Here is a 14,105-nt window from a genome sequence, read left to right on the forward strand (position 1 = left end):
GGACTTCAGGACGGGTCTATCATACACCCTTCCTCCTTCATGTCCATGTCCAGAACTTGCAGCACATCCCTCGTTCTCAAAAGTGACCACAAAAAGATTGAATTGATGTAGAAATGACAATAAATTTTGCCTGACCACTTGTAATTGTTTCACATGAGAAAGCCAAAAAAACAGAGACTGAACAAAAGCCTCAACAAATACCTTTTATTTAATTTATTTTTGTCATTGCCCATATTCTATTGTTCACATTTGATTCTCCAAAATGTCTTGAAATAGCAAATTATTCAGTCTTAAAAGCAAAAAATAAAATAAAAAATGCATGCTCCCTGTCACACTGACAAGAGTGTTTATCTATTCACAACTAGGTACGACTCCTATAAACAATTTCAAATTTGTACTGGTTTATCTCTGATCTTATTAACAAGACACATCAAATCAACAAAGCACTTATTTAATTTTCTCTTAGTCCGTCTAAATGTTTTCATGCTGTAGGGATGTTTATAGAGCTCTCCTACAGTGCCCATAGAAGTCCTTGTTTTGCTCACTTTCCTTACTCATAAAAGAAAGCACTTAGTTCACAAGCACCACTTGATATATGAGCTTTATTCCCTCTTATACACGCATCAAAAACAGTGTTTTAAGAACATTCTGAGCTATGCAATTTCTTAGATAAAGATAGGAATATCTGACACAATTGGTCCTTGCTGTTCAGAGTGCTCTTTTAAATCTAATTTGACCTTTGAAAAAAGAAACCTGTTGTGCATCTTCAGTAAATTGAGGATACTGTTTTGGCGATTGACTATTAATGAAAAAGAAGACAAGCAGTTTCTTGAAAACTATGAAAATATATCAAAATAATTTTACATAAACTTATAAGACAATAAAACTAACATTAGTTAATTAGGTTTTTTCCACCTCCACACTGTTCTCTTGCTTGCAGGAGCCCTCTACATGCTCTCTGTAAAACAGTAGGCATAAAATAAATACAGATGTGCAGTCCAGGGCTGGCGCAAGCTCAACTGCCAGTCTAGGCAAAACACTTCACAGTCACAATTAAACACAATCTAGGAGCACGTGGAAGACTGAAGATTTAGCTTATTGATACATCATTTCCACTTACATAAAAAAACATACACAAGCATTTCACATGGGACCTGCACTATGGAGCAAAGTTACGGACTGATAAATTGTCGATATGAGTGCAATAATTCCAAATGAATGTCCAATAAAATAAAAATAAAAAATTCAGCTGTCTACTGCTTAGTTTGACTATAGCAATTAGTAGAAGTAAATTGTCTCTCCACACTGAAAGTGGAAATCCGGTTCAATCAGGCCAATAGCGGGCGATGTCACTTTGTAAAGAAACTACATGCCTTTCATCTGAAATGTAAATTTGTTCTGAATTATATACAGGCATATGATATTTACATATTTAACTGACCATATTTTAATTAAAGAATTGTCATAAAATGCTTTCACTTTAGTACATGTGTCGGTCATATAATTAGAATATCATCAAAAAGTTGTTTTCACTAATTCCATTCAAAAAGTGAAACTTGTATATTATATTAATTCATTACACACACACTGATATATTTAAAAAAAAATCTTGTAATTTTGATTATTATAACTGACAACTAAGGAAAATCCCAAATTCATTATCTCAGAATATTAGAATATTGTGAAAAGGTTCAATATTGAAGAAACCTGGTGCCACAATCTAATCAGCTAATTAACTCAAAACTCCTGCAAAAGCCTTTAAATGGTCTCTCAGTCTAGTTCTGTAGGCTACACAACTTTGGGGAAGACTGCTGACTTGACAGTTGTCCAAAAGACGACCATTGACACCTTGCACAAGGAGGGCAAGACACAAAAGGTCATTGCAAAAGAGATTTGCTGTTCACAGAGCTCTGTGTCCAAGCACATTAATAGAGAGGCGAAGGGAAGGAAAAGATGTGGTAGAAAAAAAGTGTACAAGCAATAGGGATAACCGCACCCTGGAGAGGATTGTGAAACAAAACTCATTCAAAAATATGGGGGAGATCCCACAAAGTGTGGACTGCAGCTTGAGTCAGTGCTTCAAGAACCACTACGCACAGACGTATGTAAGACATGGGTTTCAACTGTTGCATTCCTTGTGTCATGCCTCTCTTGAACAACAGACAGCGCCAGAAGCATCTAAAGACAAAAAGGACTGGACTGCTGCTGAGTGGTCCAAAGTTATGTTCTCTGATGAAAGTAAATTTTGCATTTCCTTTGGAAATCAGGGTCCCAGAGTCTGGAGGAAGAGAGGAGAAGCACACAATCCACGTTGCTTGACGTCCAGTGTAAAGTTTCCACAGTCAGTGATGGTTTGGGGTGCCATGTCTTCTGCTGGTATTGGTACACTGTGTTTTCTGAGGTCCAAGGTTAACACAGCCGTATACCAGGAAGTTTTAGTGCACTTCATGCTTCCTGATGCTGACCATCTTTATGGAGATGCGGATTTCATTTTCCAACAGGACTTGGCACCTGCACACAATGCCAAAGCTACCAGTACCTGGTTTAAGGACCATGGTATCCCTGTTTTTAATAGGCCTGCAAACTCGCCTGACCTTAACCCCATAGAAAATCTGGGGTATTATAAAGAGGAAGATGCGATATGTCAGACCTAACAATGCAGAAGAGCTGAAGGCCACTATCAGAGCAACCTGGGCTCTCATAAAACCTGAGCAGTGCCACAGACTGATCGACTCCATGCCACGTCGCATTGCTGCAGTAATTCAGGCAAAAGAAGCCCCAAGTATTGAGTGCTGTACATGCTCATACTTTTCATGTTCATACTTTTCAGTTGATCAAGATTTCTAAAAATCCTTTCTTTGTATTGGTCTTCAAATATATTCTAATTTTCTGAGATACTGAATTTGGGATTTTGTCAGTTTAGTTGTCAGTTATAAACATCAAAATTAAAAGAAATAAACATTTGAAATATATCAGTCTGTGTGTAATGAATGAATATAATATAAAAGTTTCACTTTTTGAATGGAATTAGTGAAATAAATAAACTTTTTGATGATATTCTAATTATATGACCAGCATCTGTAGCTTATTGGTTTTTAATGAAAAGTGAAGATGTACATCTATTTAATTGAATTACTAAATAATAACCATAATGAGTTACAGTAAATAATAGATAAAAATGTGGGGTCATTTTACCCCAGGGGGATCTTTGCCCTTCTTAGCCTATATATATTTTTTTTATATTTAGTATAGTAAACTTTTGGACTAATGACATATCATTGTGGGTGCGGCTATCCAATATAGTGCTAGAGATCTTGCAACTTGTTGCAGCTGGTTATGGATAGGATACATTAACATAGACATTTATTTTAGAAAATAGTTTTTATCACTTGATACACACATGGTGTTAGTATTTTCTCCTTAAATTACTTTGCAGTGTCAAAAAAACCCTTTTTGAAGAAGTGTCTGCACTCGCCTGTAGAACAACAGCTCTTCGGCCATGTTGTTTTTCAGCATATCCAACTCTTCTGTCTTCTTTATCTGGACCTTGAGCTCAGTTTTCAGTTCTCTGATGTTCTCCTCCAAGGCATCAACTGTCTCCTGAAAATAAAAAAAGAACATTAAACTCCAATAACTTGAAATCTAAAATGATCTAAAATCAGTGAACATTACTCACCCGATATTGTTCCACATTTTCATTCCTCTGTCTCTCCATTAGTCGGATCCTCTCCTCCAGACAAGACCTCTGGAGTCTCAGCATCTGCTCCTCTTCTCTCAGCGGTCCTAACTGAGCCCTCAGCTCCTGGCATTGCCCTTTAGCCTTACTGAGGGAATCCATGGTGGCCTCCCGTCTCTTCAGCAGAGACACTAACCGGGGCTCGTAAAACTCTTCCAGAGCTTTGATCCCACCCTGCAGGTACTGCTGGAGGTCACAAGAAGCCCGGCGGCCTTGAGTCACATAAGAGCGGTTCTTTCTCTTGCTGGATTCTTGAGTGACGTTCAGTTGCTTTTGCAGTTCTTGCAGGCTGCTTTGGTGATGTGAATGGATGTTGGCTATCTCCTCAGTCAGCTTAACAGCAAGATCCTTCAGCTCCTCCTGAGCCAGAGGGTTTTGAATTTAGTTAGAGTGGATTTAACACCCATTTATCACAACTGATGTCACATGAACAACAGGGACGGAGTAACTTAAACCATATGATTATCTATGACATTTGTTTTACAAAAGTTCTGCTGGCTACCTAAAATAATCTGATTAACAAATTTTGTTTTTCAGAAAAACAATCAAAACCAATGTTTCCCCACGTATACTATAAAAAATGGTGTAGGAACTCAGAAACAGTTAATTACAAAGAATACAATGTAGAAAGTAAAATGTGGATTAAAATTGAGTAATAAAATCATGTTTTATTTATTTTATTATATATTATATAATAATAATAATTATATATAATTATTGAGTTTTCTGTACAATTTCCAATAATGGCTGAAATTTTCTAAGGAAAAAAATTTAATGAAAAAATATGTAAGATAAATTTATACTGAGCGAAAGAGAGAAAATTAAAGAATTAAATTCATTAAAAAAAAAGATAATTTTTTTTGTTTTAGGGCCATTGAGAATGTTAACAGAGCAAATATCTACTGGCCATCTACTGCTAGACAGTTCTAAACTACTTGTGTAAATCCTCTTTGTAATCGGTATTAAAAAATCCTTTAGCAGGATTTTACATCTTTTCTGTTTCAATGTACTTGTTCACTTGACACTACCTGAGCTTGGTTTAGCTGCTCCACCTGTATCGTCTGTAATTCAAGCTCTACTTGTCTCTGTGCACCGTCTCGGGCCGCTGTAAACAGGTGTCTCTTAGTTTTTTGAGTCTCCTCCTGCAGGCTCTGTCTTTCCAGCCTGACTTTGGACAGGAGGCGATGTTCTTCCACCAGAGCCTCCCTCACAGTTTGCAGCTCTTGGGCCATGGGCTCCTCGAGCTCAAGAAGCTCCTGAACCAACGCATTCCTTCTGCGCTCCAACTGGCCCACTTCCTCAATACAGCTCTCGAATGCTTCTCTGAGTTTTTGTATTTCCATGGTGGCAGACAACTCAGGCCTTGCCTCGACAGGGCTGGGAACAGCGCAATCTTCGACCTCCAACACAGCTTGCTCTTTGTCAGGAAGGCACGTCTCTCCGAACTTATTTGTGTTTGTGAATCCATTCTTGTCCAATTGGTTTTCTGTTTCTGAAAATAACTCCAGTGGTGCAGTAGTTGGATGCATGGCATCAAAAACATCTAATTGTGCCAACATCTGTTGCATAAGTCCATTAAACTCGGCTTGAAAAGCTTCTCTGCATTTTACTGAATAAGGCATGGATTCTCCCGGAAGAGTTAGAGCAGCCTCAATCTCTTCCAAGCAATCTTCAAAGTAGTCTTCATCTTCCTCCTCAATAAATAAGGGTTCAAACGTTTCATCTTTCTCAGATGGAGACCCATAAGCTGGCTCAAAGTTCATTTCTTGATCCTCCATTTTATATGTTGACCTATAGGGTGAACATTGTTTGAATAATCAGAACTAAACTACAGCATGTAGTTTGTATTACTTTTACAAACACCAAACTCATTGATCACTATTATTAACACATCTTGTGGTTAGCCATCAAGTTCATTTTATAGTTCATGTCTGTTATGCAGTGTGAACTGTGAATCCTGAGGGACCAAAAGATGATGAGAAGAAATCTGAAGCGAATGCGTCAGTGAGAGACAGCTGCATAAACTTGTCGAACAGCTGACTGATCATGAACACACTCAAACACAGGGTTCATTTGAAAAGCTTAGATTAACATCTGCGAGTGGTCCTTTGATCAATTATAAAGAACATGTAAACATTTGTACATGCATGCTCTTGCATGTTGCAAACATGACGTGAATAAAATGTAAAAGTTTCTACAGATGGATCGTCTGCATCTTCATCAAAATGCTGTCAATCACCAAAAAGAAATGTGTGCACATAAACTTGCCTGAACCCTGTGATTTAAGCATCTAGAAATGTCCATCTACTGTCTTTCTTTTAGAAAGTATACTGGTATTTCTTATGCCAGACTCAATGGGACACAGAGCAGCTGTTGAACTGGCAGCAAGTACAGACAGAAAACATTCCACCAGTGGCAGTGATCTCAAAATCCCCATCATGAACAACTGCTCATTCCTTCGACATGTTTACTCAAGCATGCTAAATGACATATTAGCAGTTTCACAAGTTGTTTTGAAGTAACTCATAACTGTAATCAAGTGAAAATAAATGTACATTTGTCTTCAGTTAACTAATTTCCTCCGACTTTCCTTTCCAGAAATCCTCGCCAAAAGTAGAAACAGAGAAAGAATAACCACGAAAACACTGCAGTGACTGAGTAGGTAGTGATATGACAAGTCTAAAGATGTATCTAGAGCTAGGATTCTGTGCCCACGTAAATATTCTAAAATCAAAAGCATCTGAGAAAATAACTGTTAGCTCATATATAAATGCATCAACCCACCTCAACTCAGATAACAAGGTTCCAGGACAACCATGAAGTGAACCCAAAGCAAAGAGCTGGTAGCCAACTGAACAGGAGATTTAGGACAGTGGTCGTCTGGCCTCTCTCTGACTGAGTTTAAACATATGCCTCTGGTCTCTCAGGCAACGTTTAATCTGTTTACATTTATTAATAAACAGAAGGGGGAAGAAATATGAGCTTGTACAGCACAGGCACCAACTCAAGCTAATCAGGAATCATGAGGTCCTCTGGGAGGTGTGACCTGCTCTCAGGAACCAATAGGATAGCAAAGAGCAAATTTTATGCAAATAGCTATAATCAGTATCCAGTGGGAGGAAAGTGTAAGGTCTGCACATGGACATGACAGCAAAAGAATCCAAGCAGGGTGGGCGCCCTAGTGAAAAAATAGTATACTTAAGCACAATTTATTTGTATGTACTTTAGTTTAACTAAATGTATTTGTGGCACACTATAAATTGGTGTACTTAAAGTCTGTTAAATTAGAACAACTAATTTTGTACTAAATGCATTTTAGTTATGCCAAACCAGTACTCAAGTACAACTAAATGTTTAATAAATATACTTGTTTGTGCTAAAGTGGAACTATTTTAAGTATACTTAAGTACACTTTAAATATCTTTTCTTGTATTTAAGTTTTGAAAAGCAGAATTCTCTCAGCATAAACTTCAAATGTATTTTGCTGACATTACAATTACACTGTAAGAGTGTTCAACACACATAACAATTATACTAATAACAAATTAAGATCATACTATCCTTTACTTTTAGTAACTTTAAACTGCACTGCAATGGCATTCAAAGTAAACTTGAAGTATGCTAATAACATCATTATATTGTGTGCTTTTAATGCAAATAAAGAATCTATATTAATTATGGCACAGTTCTACAATTAAACTTTTACTAACATTCCCAGCATGCAGCAAACTCACCCGGAAAACATCAGTGACACACTGGTCCCAGACATTTGAACAATACTACATACGGGATTCGAACTCAGGTCACTGAGACACATGCGCACTCGCTTTATCAGATGCGATCATGAAATAAATATATTTTAAATACAATGAAGTATTTTTATTTTTCATAGGGCGCACAAGAGTGGCATGCAGTCCAGCAGGGGAACTGGGAGATGCTTGTGAAAAGTTGTCAATACTTTTGTGGTTTCCTCAATGACACTGACCTACATTCAGGAATGACCTGAAAGTCGGGCTCTCATCAAGCATGGACACGATTGAAATCAATTGGGAACTGAAAGCTCCAAGAGAGACATTTTAGACGAGATATGAGGAGTGAGTGTTTGTTTAGAAGAGCCAACGGCTCCAAATTCCCACCATGCCTGCACATTTTCTTAGCTGCTATAAATAGACATTGCAGATCTAAATAGATGTTTCACAGATCAGTAAAGTTGGTAGATATTTTGAGGCAGCTAGTTTCAACAAATTAATAGATTGGTGCTGTATTAAGGTTTAACAATATTGGTTTATTCCAAATTAATCTCTTGGGGTTTTAAAAACAATAAATCTGAGAAAGCTATGGAGTGGGTAACACGTTAGAATACTGTTCTGTCCTTAATGAATAACTACACAAGAACAAATGACTAATGCACTGTTAACATTCTAGTACCTGATATTAATAGCAAGAAACTGAAATGAATTAGCTTAGTTCAGCTACTCAGTACTGTTTTCTTTTTATATATCTGCCAGAAAACTACTCAGAACGACTTTATACAGGTTCATAATTAATGCAAAAAATGCAAAATGTATAATTAATTCTAAAGTAAAGGTCATGGTAACCCACTGACGATGACTCAAGTGTTGAAAATTATGATAACTCTTTCATTTTAACTGAAGTCATTGTAAGCTTTTGAGATATTTGTAAGGCTTTGATTCAAGTGTTACTACATCTTTCTGCAGGAATCACTTATTATTTGGATCAGTATTCTAAATTGAAGATCATGATAACCTGCTAGTAAAATAAATAAATAAATAAATAAAAAAGTACAAAAGCTGTCACTGGTGCAGTAACTTTTCAAAAGGTACACTTTTGTATCTTTTAGGTACAGATAGGTACAAAGTTATGCCTTTTGAAAAGGTACTGCCCCAGTGGCAGCTTTTGTACCTTTTTTCTCAGAGTGCACAGTAGCGATTGACATTTTAACACTCAGTAAACTTTACGTACCATGTAGAAATCTTTGTGTCTAAATTTAGTTTATGCCTGGTTATGCATGGAATTAAAAACATTATTCAGAGTAAGGATTATTGTGAAAGCCCCTAAGACATAAGAAGGAGAAATCTTGGAGTGGTGAAAAAGATTTCTGTAGTGACTGGTCTGCTGAGTTAAATGGGATACATGTCTAGGGGCTTTCCTGTAATTGAACGCCTACATTTTAAAACTCTGTTTCTCTTAGAACCACAAGGAGGCGCTATACAACATCTTTTCCTAAGTTGACAGATGTAGGTGTTTCTGCATTTTCTTTATGAATGTTGTCTTGGCTAGAATTAGTCATCTGATTAGAACTGATTAGAAGATAACATTTCTAACATTACATCTAGAAGCTTTTTCGAACTATGTTGATGCCCATAAACTCAAGGCTCTCTCTTACAGAAATACAGGGTAACAATAATAAGCCCCCTCTTAGGAATGCAGAGGTACTTGGGTAATAAAGCAGTGTCGAGTGATGCTGAGCTGACTGAACTTGGTAATGACCATTCAAAAATAGTGTCCATTAGCTTCATTCACTCTGAATAGATCAGCTTCTTAAATGTATTTGTTAAAAAAAAAGAGTAATCATTATAATGAATCTAGCCTTCGCAAACACTGCTAATAATTCCAAATAGTGTAAAAAATAATCCCAAGCTTTTCCCTGTTTGGCTTTGTAAGTGAATAAACACTGTTACCATTGGGGTTGGATTCTGCAATTCACATACTTCCACACAAGAGAAAGACTTTAAGCAGCTATTCACTTATAAACTCTATGTATGGTTTTGATTGTATTTTGCATTGTATTATGTCAGTGACTACTCACCTGTTTTTCATCAATAATTTCCTTTTTTCTATTTTTATGAAACCGGAAAGGATGGCTGTGAGCCTCTGGTCTAGGGGTGTTCTGGAAAGTTAAATATTTTGGTATGCCGCTTCACATCCAGTGTTCGACTAAAAGGTCACTTACTGCTCTACAGGGCTTTGCTGCGTCAATATGTGTAGCACATCAGTACATACAGTAAGGTTCAAAAGACCAAAAACAGAAGTACAAGTACACATGGTCAGTTTTTCCAATTTGGACAAATGATTAGAGACAACCTAGAAATAATGCAGAATCAGTATTTGTTTTACATTATAGTTACATTATATTACATTATAATAAATCCTGTATTTTCTTTTGGACTTTTAGAAGTATTGTTTCATACCGCTTCTGAATAAAGTTTCACAGTTTTACAAAATATACCCAGTTTGCCAGGGTTTATCATGCTCAGAAGACCTGGATGGAAGATTTAATCCCAAAGCTCCATTATAATGATGACTGTGATCTGTATGTTAAAGCTATAGAGGATTTTTGAAGTATACTGTATTGTTTTACTTGGTATTTGCATGACTACTTTTTCTGCTGTTCACATCTCAGCTCAGGGTATTCAGTTCAATTCACATGTATTTGCATAACACAAATATTCTTGTAAATATTCGCTAGTGGTGGGCTGGGGACTATAATGTTGTTATCAACCAGTCAGTGTTTCCATGACATCATCGTCATTGAGCAACTCCCAATACAACAAAATGTCATCGGTTAGCTTCACTGTAGGCCTCATATATCCAGTAGAAGGCAAAATATTACTTGTCCATGCTGTAGATGTTTGTGCTTAGCCGGTCGAACAATGCTGTATTAAATGAAATTAACAACCCGTGACTTATTTTGAATTCCGTGAGTGCGATTTTTATTTTTGGTCAGAGTTTCATTATCATGAAAGGCTTTGGAGAGCTATAACTCTGGGGAATATCTGCCTGTGGTGCCAGATGAGAACTGTGATTTTCTTAGATTGTGTTGTTAATGGAAACTCTTAAGTTTGTTCTAAAAAGACCATCTTAAAGAAAATATTTGCTTACATCAAAGAACATTTTAAGATCGACTGACACTGCCTGATCAAAATATGCTTTTCACAAAGACATGTATCACTCTATGGCTCTTCAAAACAACGTTGACGCTTTAGTATCTTGAAAAGGAAAGATGGTTGTGATAAACAGCCTTCATTGTCTGAAAATAACAACCTGAACTGCCACGACAACATTCTCAAACATCAGATAACTCTCTCACGATAATGTTTTGTGTGGGATAAAACTGAAACAAATCCACCTGCCAAGTAAATGGCCCTCCATAGTGTTCCTTTTAAGCTTCACATATCATTTTGATCTAAAAAAAAAAAAAAAAAAGATCACAAAAACACATCTGCCAGACCACTGGGTTTTATGATGAGGACAATAGTGCATTAAATGCAGACATATAATTTAAGTTATATTAAAAATATTGAAATACTTTGGGTCTCAGTAATAGAAAAACATGGCAGGCTAAAAAGCTCAGCTGGTAAGTAACCATAAATGGACCAAAGTCAAAGAATGTTGCAGATGAGCAGATCAGTGTGATCTGGAGAGATTTATGCTCACTGTCTCTGCTTTCAACTGGTCTTCTCAATTTATTTCAGTGGATGTGGATGAGGTCATCTCTCCTGATGGTCAGCTATGATCAAAAACAATCTGCTAGGATTTTAGTGCAGCTGTTTTCATTGCAGTGATAAAATGGCTCATGACAACTGATGTTTTTTCTGCCTTGACAGTGATTGTGTAAGAGGGAATTCGAGAGAAAGGGTCAGTCAGATCAGCCCCCTGACACCTGAATCAGAAAGAGGAGTATCAAATGAGATGAAAGGTTTTAACTCAAATGAAAAGAGAGATTAGAGTTGATGGGATTTTATAAAAACAGCAGACACTTAACATTCCACATACTTGATATGAAAGATGTTGAGTTGATAATGACGTGTTTTTGACTTTGAAATTCTCAAACAGTTGTATATGACACATTTGCACTTGGGCATCTTTGAAAATGTGAATTATACCCCTTACGAAAGGAAAATATATTTACCAATATATTTCTTAAAATATATTGTGATATATTCTAATATATTATTTTCCCTTTTTATTTTCTGATATTTAATATATTTGAATACATTTAATAATATATTGATGATACATATATTATAATATATATATAAATATATTGCAAAATATACAAATGATTGCCGCTTTCAATATATTGCAATATATTGGAAAAAATAAATATAAGAATATATGCCTAATATATTACATGATATTTTCCAATATACTGCAATATATTTTTGTTTCATAAGGGACTACTTATCCGTGTGTAGGGAAAGTCAACTGCGTAAGCTTAGAGAATATTGTACACACAGCGGTCCATTTGTGAGAAATACACACAGCAGCATCTAAGGTCAAAACAAATAGCTCCTCTGACTGGGATGACAATCATCTGTTCATAGACTGAACAAATAAATAAATAATAACAAAACAGTTAGACTCATGTTTATATGTTGACAGTTTTCCATGGATCTTGATTTCACAGCAATAGCTGCTTGTCTGAATTGCGTGGAATATTTTTTTTAAATTTTGCAATGGTTTCTAAAAAGGGTCTTCATGCACCAAAACAATATACTCATGTCCATCACAGATCTCCTTAATCATGTACATTTATTCAGTTCACTATGTGGCTACAAATACAGATGATGTTCAAACACAAATACTAAAATTAAGAAAATGTATTGCTCTTTCAATGGGTCAGAAATTAACTGATGTCCACTAGCCTACAAGAGGGTTTAAGACCACAAAAGCGGTCTATAACATAAACACAGAATTGGCAAATGAAGCAGAAGTCTGCAAACTACTGCAAAGCAAACAATCCTTTCAGACTCCTGACCTCTGGATGTACATGCAACACGCAACGATTGGGTAACTGTGTAATGTATGTATGTATATATGAGATTCCAACAAACCTACAAGATAAAATTATTTAAATGATCAGTATTTCATACCATAAGTGGAGGTTGTGTGCAGTCATTATTGCAAACTCCAAAACCAAACCATGGGATTATTTCAGGAAACCAGCATATGGATCCAGCAAAGCATAAATGGAAAACAGAATGGAAAGAGTGACAAACAGATGTGTCCAAGTGTTTACTGGGATGCTCAACCACATAATGCACAGAGGAGCAATGAAAAGTCAAAGCCTGGGAATATTCTATCCACTTTCTCCCTAGATTTTGTGCATCTGCATACTGACAACTCCACTCTGAGTTGTCATAGACCTCCAGTGTTTAAAAGAACGTACTGTGTGTTCAAAATTCTTTAGTGCAGGCCGTAATTAAACTCTCCAAAACTCTGCACATTTTTCCAGGCTCTTATTTTTAGGTCTGAGAAGAAACACTGACATAAAAACAATGATTGCTATCCTTTCTTTCCTTTTTTTTTTTTTTTTTTTTTTTTGGTATTGTTGTTGTTGTTTTATTTAGTTTTTTGTTTTTGTGCATTTTGGGATCTTAAATAGAGTTGGAAAAAAGAGAGAGACCAAACATCATGTCTGGACCTGTGCCTGTGTCTGAACAGAGCAAACAGGACGAAAAGATAATGAATTAGCTTATCTGACCTCTCTCGAAGACCGTAAACTCAACAAATAACGGACAAGGAAGAAGAAGACAAACGAACAATAAATATTTATTGACAATAATATCTCTGTAATAGTTTCAAGGCTTAGGCTGAATGTATCTGTGCAGTTCCAGCTTTTTTGTCTTTAGTAGACATTGATTTCAGACACATATTTCTGATTGTCTGCTGTGGCAGATGTTATGAATAGAGTGGCGTTATGAAGCTCTTTTGTGTTCTGCCTTCAAGCAGTGGTTTCTCATCACAGCCACATTTCTGTGAGTCACTGGTTTGGCTCTGCAGGCATATACCGCCTCAGACTCGGAGCATCCAGCCAGATGTGCTCCTCCAACCTGGAAGTGGTCGGAAGGCTTGAAATCTTGCTTGCACATGCTTGTGAACATGGAAGTTGTTCCCAATATGCTTTGCAGATCATTATCCTATTACCGTTTTGGCCAAATGAATTTTATGTTGCTGTAGCTTGCATAACAATTTTGACAAGAGTATCAGTTGTTAGGGACTTTTTTTTAAGTATCAAAAAAGTTAAACAGTTGGAATATTTGACTCTTTTTCTTACTAAAATTAAAAAAGGAGATAATTTCACATTTCAGTGTTTAAAGGGTGCAAGTTAAAACCTACTATACAGGATTTTGTCAAAGTATCTGAAACTTCAAAATGACACACTCATCTTTAACAAGGATGGAGGATTCATGCTGGACTGTTTGGGAAACAGTCTGTAGACCTGTTTTGACCAGCCACTGGAAGAATGGTGAATTAATTGAGTGCTAGGAAAATGTTAAATCTGTAATGCTCTGGTAGCTTGGCACATCAGTGCCTTATTACAGACAGAGGCATGAAGGCACGG

General features: G+C 36.4%; 1 protein-coding gene across 1 annotated transcript; it reads right to left on the minus strand.

Moving 5' to 3' along the window:
* Positions 1 to 588: 588 nt before the first annotated feature.
* Positions 589 to 6,744, minus strand: LOC113091467 (syncoilin). The gene is made up of 5 exons (XM_026257019.1): positions 6,521 to 6,744; positions 4,765 to 5,527; positions 3,677 to 4,096; positions 3,476 to 3,600; positions 589 to 958 (listed from the first exon to the last, which is right to left on the minus strand). The coding sequence occupies exons 2-5, from the start codon at positions 5,512 to 5,514 to the stop codon at positions 901 to 903; spliced, it is 1,353 nt and encodes a 450-aa protein (XP_026112804.1). The 5' UTR covers positions 5,515 to 5,527; positions 6,521 to 6,744; the 3' UTR covers positions 589 to 900.
* Between the last annotated feature and the right edge of the window lie 7,361 nt (positions 6,745 to 14,105).

The sequence above is a fragment of the Carassius auratus genome, unplaced genomic scaffold (assembly GCF_003368295.1).
Source record: "Carassius auratus strain Wakin unplaced genomic scaffold, ASM336829v1 scaf_tig00214186, whole genome shotgun sequence".
In the NCBI taxonomy this organism is placed as follows: domain Eukaryota; kingdom Metazoa; phylum Chordata; class Actinopteri; order Cypriniformes; family Cyprinidae; genus Carassius; species Carassius auratus.

What these genes read in the sequence shown, in the direction of transcription:
- LOC113091467 (XM_026257019.1), bottom strand. Translation starts at nt 5,514, where the DNA reads ATGGAGGATCAAGAAATGAACTTTGAGCCAGCTTATGGGTCTCCATCT. An exon ending in AAAATGTGGAACAATATCGG is followed by an intron (nt 3,601 to 3,676) that starts GTGAGTAATGTT and finishes TTTTATTTTCAG; the next exon opens with GAGACAGTTGATGCCTTGGA. An exon ending in GAAGAGCTGTTGTTCTACAG is followed by an intron (nt 959 to 3,475) that starts GCGAGTGCAGAC and finishes ACTGTTTTACAG; the next exon opens with AGAGCATGTAGAGGGCTCCT.